Raw genomic sequence first — 13,725 nt, forward strand, 5'->3', positions numbered from 1 at the left:
TTTGGGAGGCTGAGGTGGGAGGATCACTTGAGCCCAGGAGTTGGAGCCCAGCCTGGGCAACATAGTGAGACCCTGTCTCTACAAAAACTAGAAATATTAGCTGGGCATGGTGGCTCATGCCTATAGTCGCAGCTACTACGGAGGCTGAGGTGGGAGGATCGCCTGAGGTTAGGAAGTTGAGACTGTAGTGAGCTGTGATTGTACCACTGCCCTCCAGCCTGAGCAACAGAGTGAAACCCCGACAGGAAGGAAGGAAGGAAGGAAGGAAGGAAGGAAGGAAGGAAGGAAGGAAGGAAGGAAGGAAGGAAGGAAGGAAGGAAAGAAGAAGGGAAGGAAGGAAGGAGGGAGGGAGGGAAGGGCAGTTTCCCAGAACCAGCCTGAGCTGGGTTCAATGACCCAAAGGAACCAGCAGATTGACCTCACATTTTCCTGTGGTCACAGAAGTCACATGGTGTAGAATTGAAGGACAGCGTTTCAAGCACCATCGACATGTGTGCCACTGCACAGAGGGTTCCCATCATCTCGTTTACTTATAGCCACCTTGTAGGGTGGAAGGAAGATGTGTCCCCATTTCTCAAATGAAAACACTAGCTCCCAGACCTGTCACTTGCCAAAATCCATCCCACTTGGAAGGGCAGGATTTGAACACAGATGTCTGAATGCAGAACTAGGTGAATCTCACCACATCTGATTTTTCTCAGGGTGGCTTGTAAAAAGAAGAGGAGCAAATGTGAAGCCTGAAGAAAACTGAGGGAGGTGTGTGCAAGTGAGACAGGCCAAGGTCTGCCTTGTGGAAGCAAAACATGCCGTGTCTCTCCAGCAAGCGCAGGCACACCCGTGGCAGATGCTCAACTGAGAAAAGAACTGTACACAGCCGAGTCCCTTAAAGCAGAATGTGCCAAACAGCCTTGACTAGGATGCAGGTTAATTATGCCATATTAAGACAGCCAGAGCTAAAACATTTTATGAAAAATTTATGTGGATGAGGCCAGGCATGATGGCTCACATCTGTAATCCCAGCACATTGGGAGGCCAAGGCAGGAGGATTGCTTGAGCTCAGGAGTTCAAGACCAACCCAGGCAACATAGAGATAGCCCTGTCTCCACATACACACACACACACACACACACACACACACACACAATCAAAAAAATTAACCGTGGTGGTAGGCACCTATAGTCCCAGCTGCTTGGGAAGCTGAGGCAGGAGAATCACCTGAGCCCAGAAGGTCAAGGCTAGAATGAGCCAGGATCACACCACCGCACTCCCACTTGGGTAACAGAGTGAGACCCTGACTCAAAAAAAAAAAAAAAAACACAACTTGAAAGGTATATGAAGACTCAAGAAAGGAAAGAACATTAGCTTAAAAGCAAACTGCACACGTGTAAGTGCAGCCAGGATCGGGAGACCATGTTGCAGCAAAATGCTCAAAAAAACCATCTAACTGGAAGAGACTCAAGACTTTCCCTTTTGCTTTGTAAAAGTGAAAATGGGACTTTAAAATGTGACATTTAAAAGATGATCCAGATGTGTCAGTTCACTCATTCCCGAGGTTGCTGACACACAGAACACACAATTCTTGCAGGAAAACCACCCTTGCGACCAGGAGCCTCTGCAGAGTTCTGGGGCATGTGCAGGCTCTTCCCACTCCCTGGCAGAGGCTGAGGGCAGTGGGAGAGAACCAGCAAGCTATAAAAAGCTTTATGTCTTACTTCCTTCTACAGCATCCTGAGTTACTGGTGCTCCAGCCCCCTGGGCCCAGGGAAGTTCAGATCATATCGAAAACTTGTGCTTTTCTAACCAGAGCTGCTGAAAACCCGGTGACGTCACTTGGACTAAGTCCCAAGCAGGCCCAGAGGGGCATCCTCTTTGTGTCCTGGGAAGATGTAAGTCACCTCATGAGCCACTTCTCCAACCTGGGTTCCAATGAGCAGCAAGCTTAATTTCCACCGCACCCCCAGCCCAAAGTGGCTGAGAACCCAAACATCCTGCCTGTCATCTTTGGGGCCACAGCACACCCAGGCAAGCTTTCAGGTCACCATTGAGGCTGCAGTTTCAATCAGTTTAAACACCAAGTGATGTCTAACCAGGTTGGCTAGGGTCCCAGAAAGCCACAAACGGAAGGTCCCCAGTCTAGTCATCCTGTCACCAAAGAGAAAGCTGAGGCCCAGAAGGCAAGGAGCTAGCCCAGTCTAGAGGGACAGAGCCAAAACTAGGAGTCGGGCCTAAGGCCTCCAAGGGGTGGGCTCTGTCCTCAGCGTAGTGTTTGTCCTGGTAGTCCCAGCTTCTGTGTACAGGAGGGTTTCCTTGTTTCTGTTTTTGTTTTTGAGTCAAGGTCTTGCTCTGTCGCCCAGGCTGGAGAGCAGTGACACAATCAGCCACCACAGCCTCGACCTGCAGGGCTCAGGCGATCCTTCCACCTCAGGCTTCCAAGTGGCTGGACTCGGGTGATCCTCCCACTCCAGCCTTCCAAGTAGCTGGGACTACATGTGTATGCCCCACCCTGGCTAATTTTTTTTATTTTTGTAAAGGTGAAGAATCACTACGTTGCCCAGGCTGGTCTCAAATGCCTGGACTCAAGCGATCCTCCTGCCTTGGCCTCCTAAAGTGCTGGGATGACAGGCGTAAGCTGCCATGCCTAGCCCAGGAGGGGCTGTTTGAATGCTCCCTAGAGATGTGCTCAAGCCTCCCGACCAAATCAGGGGCTTCCTCTTCTTTTCAGCCCTCTTGCTGCTTTTGTGCGGAGTGGGAAACAGGTGCAGCAGCCTGGAGACCCATCTGGAAGTGGTAGGGGCAGGAGGAAGCAGCCTCTCCTGCTGGAGCCTAAGAACCAGGGTCTGGCCCAGCACTCACTAAGGAGAAAGTTCCAAGGCCAAGGTTCTGAAGGGAAGTCGCATCCCACCCACTTTTCTTGGCTACCCCACTCTTGATATGGGCCACCGTATGTGCTTCTCATCTGAAATTCCCATCTTAAACTGGGCTCGGTGGCTCAGCCTGTAATCCCGCACCTTTGGGAGGCTGAGGTGAGTGGATTGCCTGAGCCCGCGGGTTCGAGACCCGCCTGGGAAACCTGGCGAGATCTCATCTCTACAATAAATCAAAAATCAGCCGGGCATGGTAGTGCGCACCTGTAATTCCTGCTACTCAGAAGGCTGAGGCAGAAGGATCGCCAGAGCCCAGTAGGTCAAGGCTGCCGTGGCTGGGAGCGGCCACTGCATTCCAGTCTGGGTGACTAAGTGAGACTCCAACTCAAAAAAAAAAAAAGAAATTCCCATTTTGAAAATGTATTTCTTTACACAATTCCTGGAGACTTGGATTGAAGGGAAATTAATTTATGGTGTACATTTTCTACATAAAAAGCAAACATAGGCCAGGCATGGTAGAGCACACTTATAATCCCAGCACTTTGGGAGGCTGAGGCGGAAGGATCACTTGAGCCCAGGAGTTTGAGACCAGGCTGGGCAACACAGCAAGACCTCATCTCTACAAAAAATCAAAATATTTGACAAGTGTGGTGGTGCATGCCTGTAGTCCCAACTACTCAGGAAGCTGAGGTCGGAGGATCGCCTGAGCCCAGGAGGTCGAGGCTGTGGTGAGCCATGAGCGTGCGGAGACAGAGCAAGACTCCAACTCAAAAAAAAAAAAAAAAAAAGATAGAAAGCAGCAAGCATGGATACTTTAATAGGCTAAGAAGATGGTTGAAATGTCGGTTATTAACCCCCACATTACTTAACCCGAGAGCAGGGTGGCTGTGGGACGTGTGTGGTGTTTCTGGCTCCCATCTCAGAGCCCAGGTGGAATGCCATCTGGCAGATTCTGTTGAGAGCAAGGGGTCGAGGGTTTTGCACGCGCAACACCTACACGCTCACGGGTAGAGATGAAAGGCTGCAGAAGTGTTTATTGAATACAGTGCCAGGTTTATAAATAAACTTATTTACAATTTCCAGAGTTGGTCCCCATCAGGGAGGTGTCACATCTCCAAACAGTCCATCTCAAGAGTTACAGACATTCGAGCACGTTCCCTTCTTGGGGAGCCTTTGGACAACAGGACTCCCACCATCCTCACTAGAGTTGGAGAAAGAGCACACACTCCACCTGGGCCACTACCTTCTCACCAGGGGATGCAGACAGCAGAGTTTCTGTCTCCTACGGGACAACCTCAAGGGATTAAAAAACAGTAACTGCCAGCTGGAGGGAGAGATTAAGACACATTAGTGGAACTCTAGTCACTGCCAAAGGATAGATATATTTAGGATATACAATAAATAATTCAAAGGCTTAAAGAAATCGAATGAACGGGTGGACTTGACCAGATTTACATTCTTTGTTAGGAAGGAACTCCACGGATGCTGAAGAGCTTTTCGTGAGCCCTTCCTCCGACAGGACACAGCAGCCTGGGCCCACCGGACAGCCATTCAGTACAATATTGTTACAGGTACAATCGGACATGCAGTTATAAAGAGAATATAAAAATATGTACAACAGCTCGTTTTCAATGTGTGTAAGTTGCCGAAAGACACCGATGAAAGTTTGCAAAAATTCTTTTGTCCAAAAATCAGAAAAAGCCTTTCTTGGCAACGGTGCATCAGAAACCCGGCTGAAGGATCGAGCCCTGTGTCTTGCTCAACACCCACCCAGATGGAGAACGCGGCTGTCTGTCCTTGGACAGAACAAGGGTCTGCCAAGGACTCAGCATTTCCCATGGCGAGTTGGCTAAAGCGGGATGCCAGGGACACTGATCACCTTATATATAAATGTATATATGTAGAGTCAGAAGTATTTGCAGGACCAGCTTCATGAGCACTGCCATGACCTAGCTCTTGCCTCTGCAGACCTGGCAGACTGCCGACACCCCGCCTCTGGGCTGGTCAGTCCCCCAGTGCAGGGGAAGGGCTGCAATGGACTCTGCCTCACTTCTGCTCCAAACCGGAACTTGGCATTCAGGTAGGGGGTGGTGGGGTTGTGATTCCTATACAGGATGCCGGCCAGACAAGAATCCTGTTTCAAACAGTCTTTTAGGACAGGCTACAGGACTGCTAAAATGGAGTCCAGTCAGCTTCTAGAAAGACATGAGGCTAAGTTTAAAAAAAAAAATTACCCCCTGAACCCCCTTTGAGACTACCAAGGAGTCACTGACCACAGGCCCAAGACGGATTCGACAGTCAGGCTGACATCTCCAAGAAACATCCATGACATTAACTTATTCAAGCCAGAAGCCTTCAGATCTCACCAAGAGAGAAACCCCAAGGATTCCTGGGCATTCCTTCCAGATCCAAGGAAGGATACTTTGACAGTCCATTGTCAGTCCCTTCTCTCCCAACCACCCAGACCAAGGACCAGCAGAAGCACACGGGCAGTCTCCTCTCCACCACTCTGACCCACCCTTCTGGCAGAAAATCTAGCAAGCTACAAAATGCCAGAAAGACGGGGAGCAGGAGAAGCCAAGGGTCTCTATAAATCAGTCCTGAACACACCCCTCTGGCTGCCAAGCGTTCCTCACTGCCTTGCCAGCGGCCTGCCGTCCCCAGCAAATTAAAACCTCCCACATTCCAAACCCAAACCTCCTTGCTAGTAAGATATAACCAGTTAACGCCCAGAAAGATGCACATCCAGCCTTCACTTCCATAAAGAGCTTGCACTGAACACACGATGCTGCTGAAGGGACTTCTGAAACGCACCAATCCCAACACAAAGACCAGTCCCAGCACAGAGGAGTTTGGGTTACAGGTTTATAATTAGACACAAAAATCACTCTGGGCTGGAGTTTTACTTTCAAGCCACAAGCCAGCGAGAGTTCTATTTGGGGGGGAGGAAGGGGCGGGAGGGAGAGCAAAGTCAAGTCAACTTGGGGAAAAATAAGTAAAAGGAGGCTAAGGTTAAGTATTATCATAAACTAGAAGTCATGACCCAAGGATGACTGTGAATGTCTTCTAGGCATGAAGAGACTGGCTTAGAAAGGTGACTACCACTTCTATCACACAGAGGATTGAATTACACACACACTAAATCAAGTCTCTTGCACTGTTAGTCTCAAGTAGTTACATAAAACAGGTCAGCAGCAGCACAAGTGAGAACCCCTAAATACATGCTGGAGAGAAAGTGGGTTTTGTTCCTGCATTAAGAGCTCTACTGTCTGACAAATCATTAGAAGTTTCTATGGGTTGGCCCCCTCCCCCTGTGAAGATGCAACTAGATCTACATGTACAAAACACGATGGAGCCCCCGGTATCTGCTTGCTCTTAGGTCCGGGGCTCAGAGGCTGCCATGGGGCCTGGGAGGGAGGGAGGGAGGCCCACACTGGCCCCCTCCAAGTGCCCCGTCCCCATTCAGATCTCAGCTTTACAAAGCATTTAACACCACTTTAAGTTAATGGTATTTTTATTGGAAAAAAAAAACAAAAAAAAAAGGACTAGCATTTACAACTTGGAATGGACGTAAATTGCCATCTCTCGAGCAGCCATGTTGATGTTGTGCTGAAGTCCACAGCCTACTCTGCAGCTCCAAGTCAGGGGTCAGAAGGTTTTAAAAACAGGGTCCAAGATGCTCCCTTGGTAACGGTTTCTTATTAAAAATGTGTCAGCGGTGACAGCCTCACACCTGTTTCACTCTAGAATGACGCTAAGCCAACATACATGGACATGCCACCATGGTGTGTCACCGTCACCGTGGGCCAGCGCTCGCAGAAGTGCAAGAGGACCATCTTACCAGCGGGACCAGTCTCAAAGGTTTAGCCTCCACCCATTTTTCTGCACATCATCCTGAGGTAAACCAATTCTCAATGTTTGTTTTCAGGAAACCAGCTACAACAATTTCTACTAAACAAATTGAGCTAGAACCCATTGGAATAGGTTTTGAATCGTTTCTTCGGTTTTCATTTTTAATACAAATGCCTGACTATGCTCGATTGTCAAGCTGCATGCATGAAAAACTGGCCAGCCCAGACAGTGTGTTAATTGTCAGCAAATGGAGCCGTAAGGGGTCCTTATCGTTAAGGTGGGACAAGTATTTATATTGGAAACTGATGTGTAGCTTGATCTCAAGGGGACAGGACCACCAACCAATACATGCAGATTTTGTGTGTGTGGACAGGAGGTACTTTTGACATTCAGTTTTGCTATATAGAAACAATGAATAAATGAACTTTTTCCTTTTTTTTTTTTTTTTGCAAGAGGTAAGTAAAAGATTCAATTTGATTCTTCTAGGGGGGAAAAAGGACTTGAAAGTAGGTCTTCATTTTGCAGTCATCATCTGTACGAATTCTGAAAAGACAAATATAATCATAACTTTTTGGTTATCTTCAAAAGCAGCTATATAGAACATAACATCCCTGCTGTGCATAGAATAAAGTCGGAGAGCGCTTCAGTAACCTGGTGTACAGACCCGAGAGATGAAACTATGGAAAACTCAGCCAGAGGGAGGCCACGTTTACCTTCATAGTTGACCTGTCCGTCTCCATCAATATCTGCTTCTCTGATCATTTCATCTACTTCTTCATCTGTTAGCTTTTCTCCTAAGTTTGTCATGACGTGACGGAGTTCTGCTGCACTGATGTAGCCATTGCCATCCTGTGAACATTTGGCAGTTGTTACTGACAGTGAGCCTAGGACTTAATCCCACCCTCTCAAGTTACCTAGCTCTGCTAACAGCAACAACCCTCCGACCTCCAGCCCCACACTCTTCCTACTAACACACACCATCAGCTACCGCAGAAAACACATGGGTTTTAAAAGTTAACAGGAATTAAGAGTCACAATCGGGAAAGCTCAAAATTCACCTATTCATCATGCCTGCCCCCACCTGACAAGGTACCCATGGTCAGGATACCCAGGACAGAGGCTCAGGCCACTAGGCTAACAGACCACTATAGCCTGCAAAAGTGACAGCAAGAAAAGTCCCATGGAGACACAGGATTACCTTGTCAAAGACTCGGAATGCCTCGCGGATTTCCTCTTCACTGTCTGTATCTTTCATTTTTCTAGCCATCATAGTCAAAAATTCTGGGAAGTCAATGGTGCCATTACCTCAAATTAGAAAACAACAAGCTCACATAAGACAAGTGCTCCATCCATGGAGTTCTCCAGTGACAACTGTGCAGAACCACCGTGCACAATGGCAAGCCCCTACTGGGATGAAGCGCGGCTACTACCTCACGGGTGCAGCCACCTACAGGCCCCAAACACCTCAACACTTTACAGGGCAACCCCACATGACTTCAACTAGCAATCAGCTGGGTGCGGTGGCTCACACCTGTAACCCCAGCACTTTGGAGGCAGAGGCAAGAGGACTGCCTGAGCCAGAGTTCAGACCAGCCTGAGCAACTTGGTGAGACCTCGTCTCTACAATAAACCAAAGTTAGCCAGGCATGGTGGTTGCACACCCGTAATTCCAGCTACTTGGAAGGCCCAGGTGGAAGGATCGCCTGAGCCCAGGAGGTGAAGGCTTTGGTGGTCATGAGCGTGTCACTGCACTCCAGCCTGGGCGACAGAGTGAGACTCCGACTCAAAAAAACAAAACAAAACAAACACTAGTCATCAGTGCCCCATCAGCACTTCAGGATGCAGAGGAAACCGCACACTCACAACCAGAAGGGCTGTCCCCTACCCCAGCAAGGGAGCCTCAAACTGGCTACTCCCTGAGCTTAGGAGGCCACTCGGGCCAAGCCTGGCCTGGCTGGTGTTGCCAGTGACATCAAGACACTGGGCCAGGGTTGCAGGTTAAGAGCATGCTGCACACCATGTTTTAAGGGAGAAGGAGATGACAGGGGCAGGCAGATAGACTCTGTTCCGCATGGGCCACTAAGGCCCCCCACAACTCTAGGCCACATGACATGGTTGCCTGTTTTGTTCCCCAACTCAGTATCTATTTTCCATTAAGGGAAAAGCTCAAAGCAGTTCACAGCTCAGACCACTGGCACTTAGGACATGGTATCAGGGAATCTGTTCCATGGCCAGTGTTCCAAATGACTCCGTCCCCAAAACTAAGGGAGAGGAACACCCCCAGTGCAAACCTCCAGATCAGTAGTAGAACATGAAATAAATGGGAAAAAACCCATTTATATAAAGTTACTCATTTTCACTAGCACCTTGCGATGTAACTCAGTCTCAAGTCTTTTCTGGCCTCAAACATATGAAGGTGTTACTGAAACGCACGCAAAACAAAAGTAATCGTTTGAGGTGCTATGTCACAATCATGCAGATGTCCCCAGGTGTCACCACATTCCCCGGTGCAAATGCAGGGCTCTGCAGGCCTAACTTCCCCCTCCCCCAGACAGCCCGAGGCCTGCCACGCTTCCCTGTCCCCAAACAGCTTCCCAGGGCCTACACAGAACACGGGCCCACGGGGCTGGTCACCCTGGCGAGCTACGGATTCGACTACAGGCAACCTTGTCCCCAAAATACTATGAAGGGTGGAAAGAGTCTTCAGAAGGGATGAGCTGGAAGCTCTGAGAACGGCCTTAGCCAAAAGCTCTGTTTCTAAGTGTTGACATTCCACTTCATCACCTTAGGGTACCATGTTGTTTAAACAGCTACTATCAAGTGAATCATCTAAACTTATCTATTTATTCATCTATTCTTAACTTACCTTTAAAAACTCACATTCTACAATGCTTCACAGTGCATACACCTCACACATACATATATACATGATTTATAAAAATACATTGGGGAGGTGCTTCAAAAATTTTACTGATGGGAATGAGCAGCCCACTGCATGGTCTAGAGGGCAGGTCTCCCACACTACTGGCTCTGTACCCCATGTGGCCTCCCCTCTGCTGGCCTCCGCAGATCTATGCCCCAAGTCCACGGGTGTCCACCCCCGAGCCTTGCACAGGCCTCTGCAACCAACACACCCCCACAGCTCCCATCCTCAGTGCCATGGCAACATTTAACATTGTGCGTCATCCACATCATCTGGGGTTTCTGCCCCTTGTCGAGACAACAGGCTTCAGAAAAAGCAGGTCTGCAGCTATCTAATTCTACTTCCCCTCAGGATTCAGTGCAAACTCACAGGCAGTTGATAAAGGATTTGAGCTCCAGGTCACGGCAAGCAGAAAGGACAACATGGTGGTCACACTCTAGACTGTGAGCAGCAGGCCACAGGCCCGCTACCATCTACGGTAACTGTCAAGGCCCCAAGGCACCCTCAGAAAGACCTGTGCACACTTGCTTGCCTCTGGGGACCTGAAAGGCAACTCCACAACATGTCTGAGCTTGAATCATGCAAGAGCGGCACACGCATGGCTCTGAGCCTCACCATCAGCATCCACCTCGTTGATCATGTCCTGCAACTCGGCTTCTGTTGGGTTCTGACCCAGTGACCGCATGACAGTCCCAAGCTCCTTTGTTGTGATGGTGCCGTCGCCATCTTTATCGAATAGGGAGAAAGCTTCCTTGAATTCTGAAAACAAAAGTGTACCCTTTAGAACGAGTGTCTTTACCCAACCCCGCCACAGTGCACATTTGCCTGGAGTTTGCCAACCAAGCTGCCTGAACACCAGAGACTGCCGGGCTTTAGCTACCAACACAGGGACTCCAAAAGTCCTGCTGGACTGGCCTGCACAAGCAGCCCAGGGGGCAAACACTGTTCGTTGTAAGCAGGCCCATGAAGTCAACATTCTCCCATTTTTTAGAGAAGGCCAAGCTGGAACACACTTAGGCTGGTCCTGAGTCCAGTCAGACATAAGACTGGCCCATGGGCTCCCTTCAAGTTCCTTCCTATTGGATCTGCACAGGCAACATGAAGAACCCCATTTCTCAGCCATATGAAAAGGTTCCTAGAAATGCATATACCCAGGTAACCAACTTATTCTATCTACCCAGCTTTCAAGAAATTTCAGAAGCACTCCTGATTTCCTAAAGAAATCTTCCAGGGAATACTAAAAAGCTAACATCTGCCGGGTACAGTGGCAAGAGGACTGCTTGAGCCTAAGAGTTTAGTTTAGCCTGGGCAATACAGCAAGCTGTCTCAAAAAATTTAAAAGCCTTAATGAATGTAATTCTCTTCTCAATAATTAACAGTGGTTCTGACATTCATCTTCACCCACACTACCGCATATTATGAAATAGCAGGCACAAGCTCTCAAGATAGATGACTGAAGACCTGTGGCATAAGAACTGAAAACTAAATTTCTGAGGAGCAGGCTCAGTGCAATCTAATTATATGCACAACTTGGCACACTGTGAGGCACAAATGCTGGGCCTTCTTCTTTAAAAAAAAAAAAAAATTTTATTTATTTATTTAATTTATTTTTGAGTTGGAGTCTCACTCTTCCACTCAGACTGGAGTGCAGTGGCCGCTCCCAGCCACTGCGGTCTCGACCTGCTGGACTTCGGCGATCCTTCCACCTCAGCCTTCCAAGTAGCTGGAACTACAGGCGCGCGCTGCCACGCCCAGCTAATTTTTGATGTGTTTAGAGATGAGGTCTCATCAAGTTGTCCAGGCAGGTCTCGAACCCGCGGTCTCAGGCAATCCACTCATCGCGGCCTCCCAAAGTGCTGGGATTACAGGCTGAGCCACCGAGCCCAGCCATTTATTTTTTAAACACAGGGTCTGGCTCTGCTGCCCAGACTGGAGTGCAGTGGTGTAATCACAGCTCATTGCAGACTCCAACTCCTAGGCTCAAGTGGTCCTCTCACCTCAGCCTCTAGAGTAGCTGGGACAACAGGCAGGAGCCACCACACCCGGCTGATTGTTTAATTTTTTGGTAGAGACGGAGTCTCGCTATGTTGCCCAGGCTGGTCTGGAACACAGGCATTCTTCCTGATTCTACTTCCTTCCATGTTATCTACAAATTGCCACAAAGAGAAGCAACTAAGTGTCTTGCTTATTGTTCTCACTTAAATACATTCTTAGAAAGCTGTTCAGGCCTTCCAGGAAAGGGAACAGGGGAGTCACCAACACGGAGTCAGTGCCTAGTGCTGCCCTTCTGGGGACTCTGCAGAGCTGTCAACTCACCAGCAATCTGTTCTTCGGTCAGCTGATCAGCCTACATGAAGAAAGAAAAGAGTATAATTCAATCCACAACAGTTTGTTGGCATCAACATAACTTTTCCACAATTACATTTTCAATACTGTGATCTTTCAAAAATCAATTTTAAAAATTTGGTCATTTGAAATCTTCCGCATTGTCATTTAATGAAAACAACTAGAGTCAGGGGAACCCCTTATGCTACTTTAACAAAGGATGACAAGGAAGTGACAACATGGGCTGGCTGCAGGTTCTCTTTTCTGGGCCTTCCACCTACAGAGTAACTCAAGTCTAACTGGTGAAGTTCACCATGTGAGAAATGGCACCTCTAGTGGCAAAAGGCCCGGCGCCACCGCACAGGCTCCGGGAAAGAGCGCCACCTACTGTGTCAGAGACACCACAGTCCTGTTCATCAGTCCCCTGTCTACCCAGCCCAAAGGCCACTGCCAGGATCAGGAGCCTGTCCAGGGAAGGCTTTGAGAGCACCTCGCACAGTGAGCGCCCGGAGCCCAAAATCTCCAAACTAGCATTATGTAACCGCATTGGGCAGGATTAACAGGCTTTCACATCCATTGTATGAGAAACAATTAAGTGGAAATCAAATACACAGCAACAGGGACCCACCAACCCATTTCACCATAATAAATGCTTTCCAATCCTTTAACTCAGGCAGTCCCTAAAAGCCTGCCATTACAATGGCTAAAGCCTGGGTCCAATTATCCTGGGATTCAGAAGCCAGGAGGGGAAAAAAAAAAAAGGAACCTTCTTACAAACAGGACTACAGACTGCAAAAACTAAGTACACAGAAAACCAGTGAGATGGTTTTCTGCATACACCCTTTCCTGGAGAAATAACTGTGAAACCACTGGAGAGCACAACCCTGCCCACCTGAATGAACAGCAGTCAGAGCACCCAGGATAAAACACTAGGAAGGCAGTGAGGCCACCAGGCAATTCTCACGTGTACCACGTGGGCCCGCACAGAACCTGCACCTCCAGCCAGGGGAATTCAGAGCTCACGGAGAGCTAGTATGTATTTTTATTTTAATGAAGGGCACCTAATGAAGTCAGCTACAAAACAAGTCCTAATAGGAAGCTGATGGTGTCCAGTTTACAGTCTAAATTGGAAACTTTCGCAGTGGGAATGGTGTTCCAACACATTGATTTTGGAGTCGAACCTTGTTTTCACAAAATTTAAGTGGGTCTTCTTTCCTTTCGACTGCAGTCACTAAAAATTGTTTTTCTTCAAGTTAAATGAGGATACACGATCATTTATGTAATGTCAGGGCAGTGTCTGTCTTGTACAACAGGAAGCGCTGCCACCCCTCGCTAGAGAAACTGTTCCCCTAAGGGCAAAACAGTACCACCTCGCCGCCAAACTCGCGTTACCAGGGCATCGCCTTCCTCGACCACGCAATGCCCCTACCACTCGCGATGGCCTTAGGGGACGAAGGTGTGCCCCAGCCGGGAGCCACCTCTCCACCCCGTCAAACCAGAACGCGCAGCGGATGATGTCAGCTCTGACCGGCGAGGGAGGAAGGGGCCGTGGAAAACACACCCAGCGCGGCGCCCAGGCGCATCTGGCGAGCTAAGGCTGCAGAGAAGGCGGAAACGAGGGGCATCTCCCTGCGGACTGGGAGGGGTGAGGGGCCAGGGTGCGCCCGAGGGCAGGCGGCTGGCGAGGCGGTCCCAGGGCGCGTGCGGAGGGCGCCACCCCTCCTCGGCCGGGCGACCCCCGCTCCCAGCCCTCAACCCCCA

The 13,725-nt window shown here is 49.0% G+C and overlaps 1 protein-coding gene across 2 annotated transcripts in view; it reads right to left on the bottom strand.

Moving 5' to 3' along the window:
- Positions 1 to 6,360: 6,360 nt before the first annotated feature.
- Positions 6,361 to 13,725, bottom strand: part of LOC103252808 (calmodulin) — an 8,429-nt gene continuing 1,064 nt past the window's right edge. For both annotated transcript variants that reach the window (XM_008051401.2, XM_021709303.1), the window contains exons 2-6: positions 11,956 to 11,986; positions 10,255 to 10,398; positions 7,915 to 8,021; positions 7,430 to 7,565; positions 6,361 to 7,259 (exon numbers count right to left, since the gene is read on the bottom strand). In XM_008051401.2, coding sequence (XP_008049592.1) covers positions 7,231 to 7,259; positions 7,430 to 7,565; positions 7,915 to 8,021; positions 10,255 to 10,398; positions 11,956 to 11,986 — 447 coding nt within the window. In that variant the 3' untranslated portion in view covers positions 6,361 to 7,230. The remainder of the gene's footprint in view (positions 7,260 to 7,429; positions 7,566 to 7,914; positions 8,022 to 10,254; positions 10,399 to 11,955; positions 11,987 to 13,725) is intronic.

The sequence above is a fragment of the Carlito syrichta genome, unplaced genomic scaffold (assembly GCF_000164805.1).
Source record: "Carlito syrichta isolate Samal-C Ts95f unplaced genomic scaffold, Tarsius_syrichta-2.0.1 Scaffold171376, whole genome shotgun sequence".
Classification (NCBI taxonomy): Eukaryota; Metazoa; Chordata; class Mammalia; order Primates; family Tarsiidae; genus Carlito; species Carlito syrichta.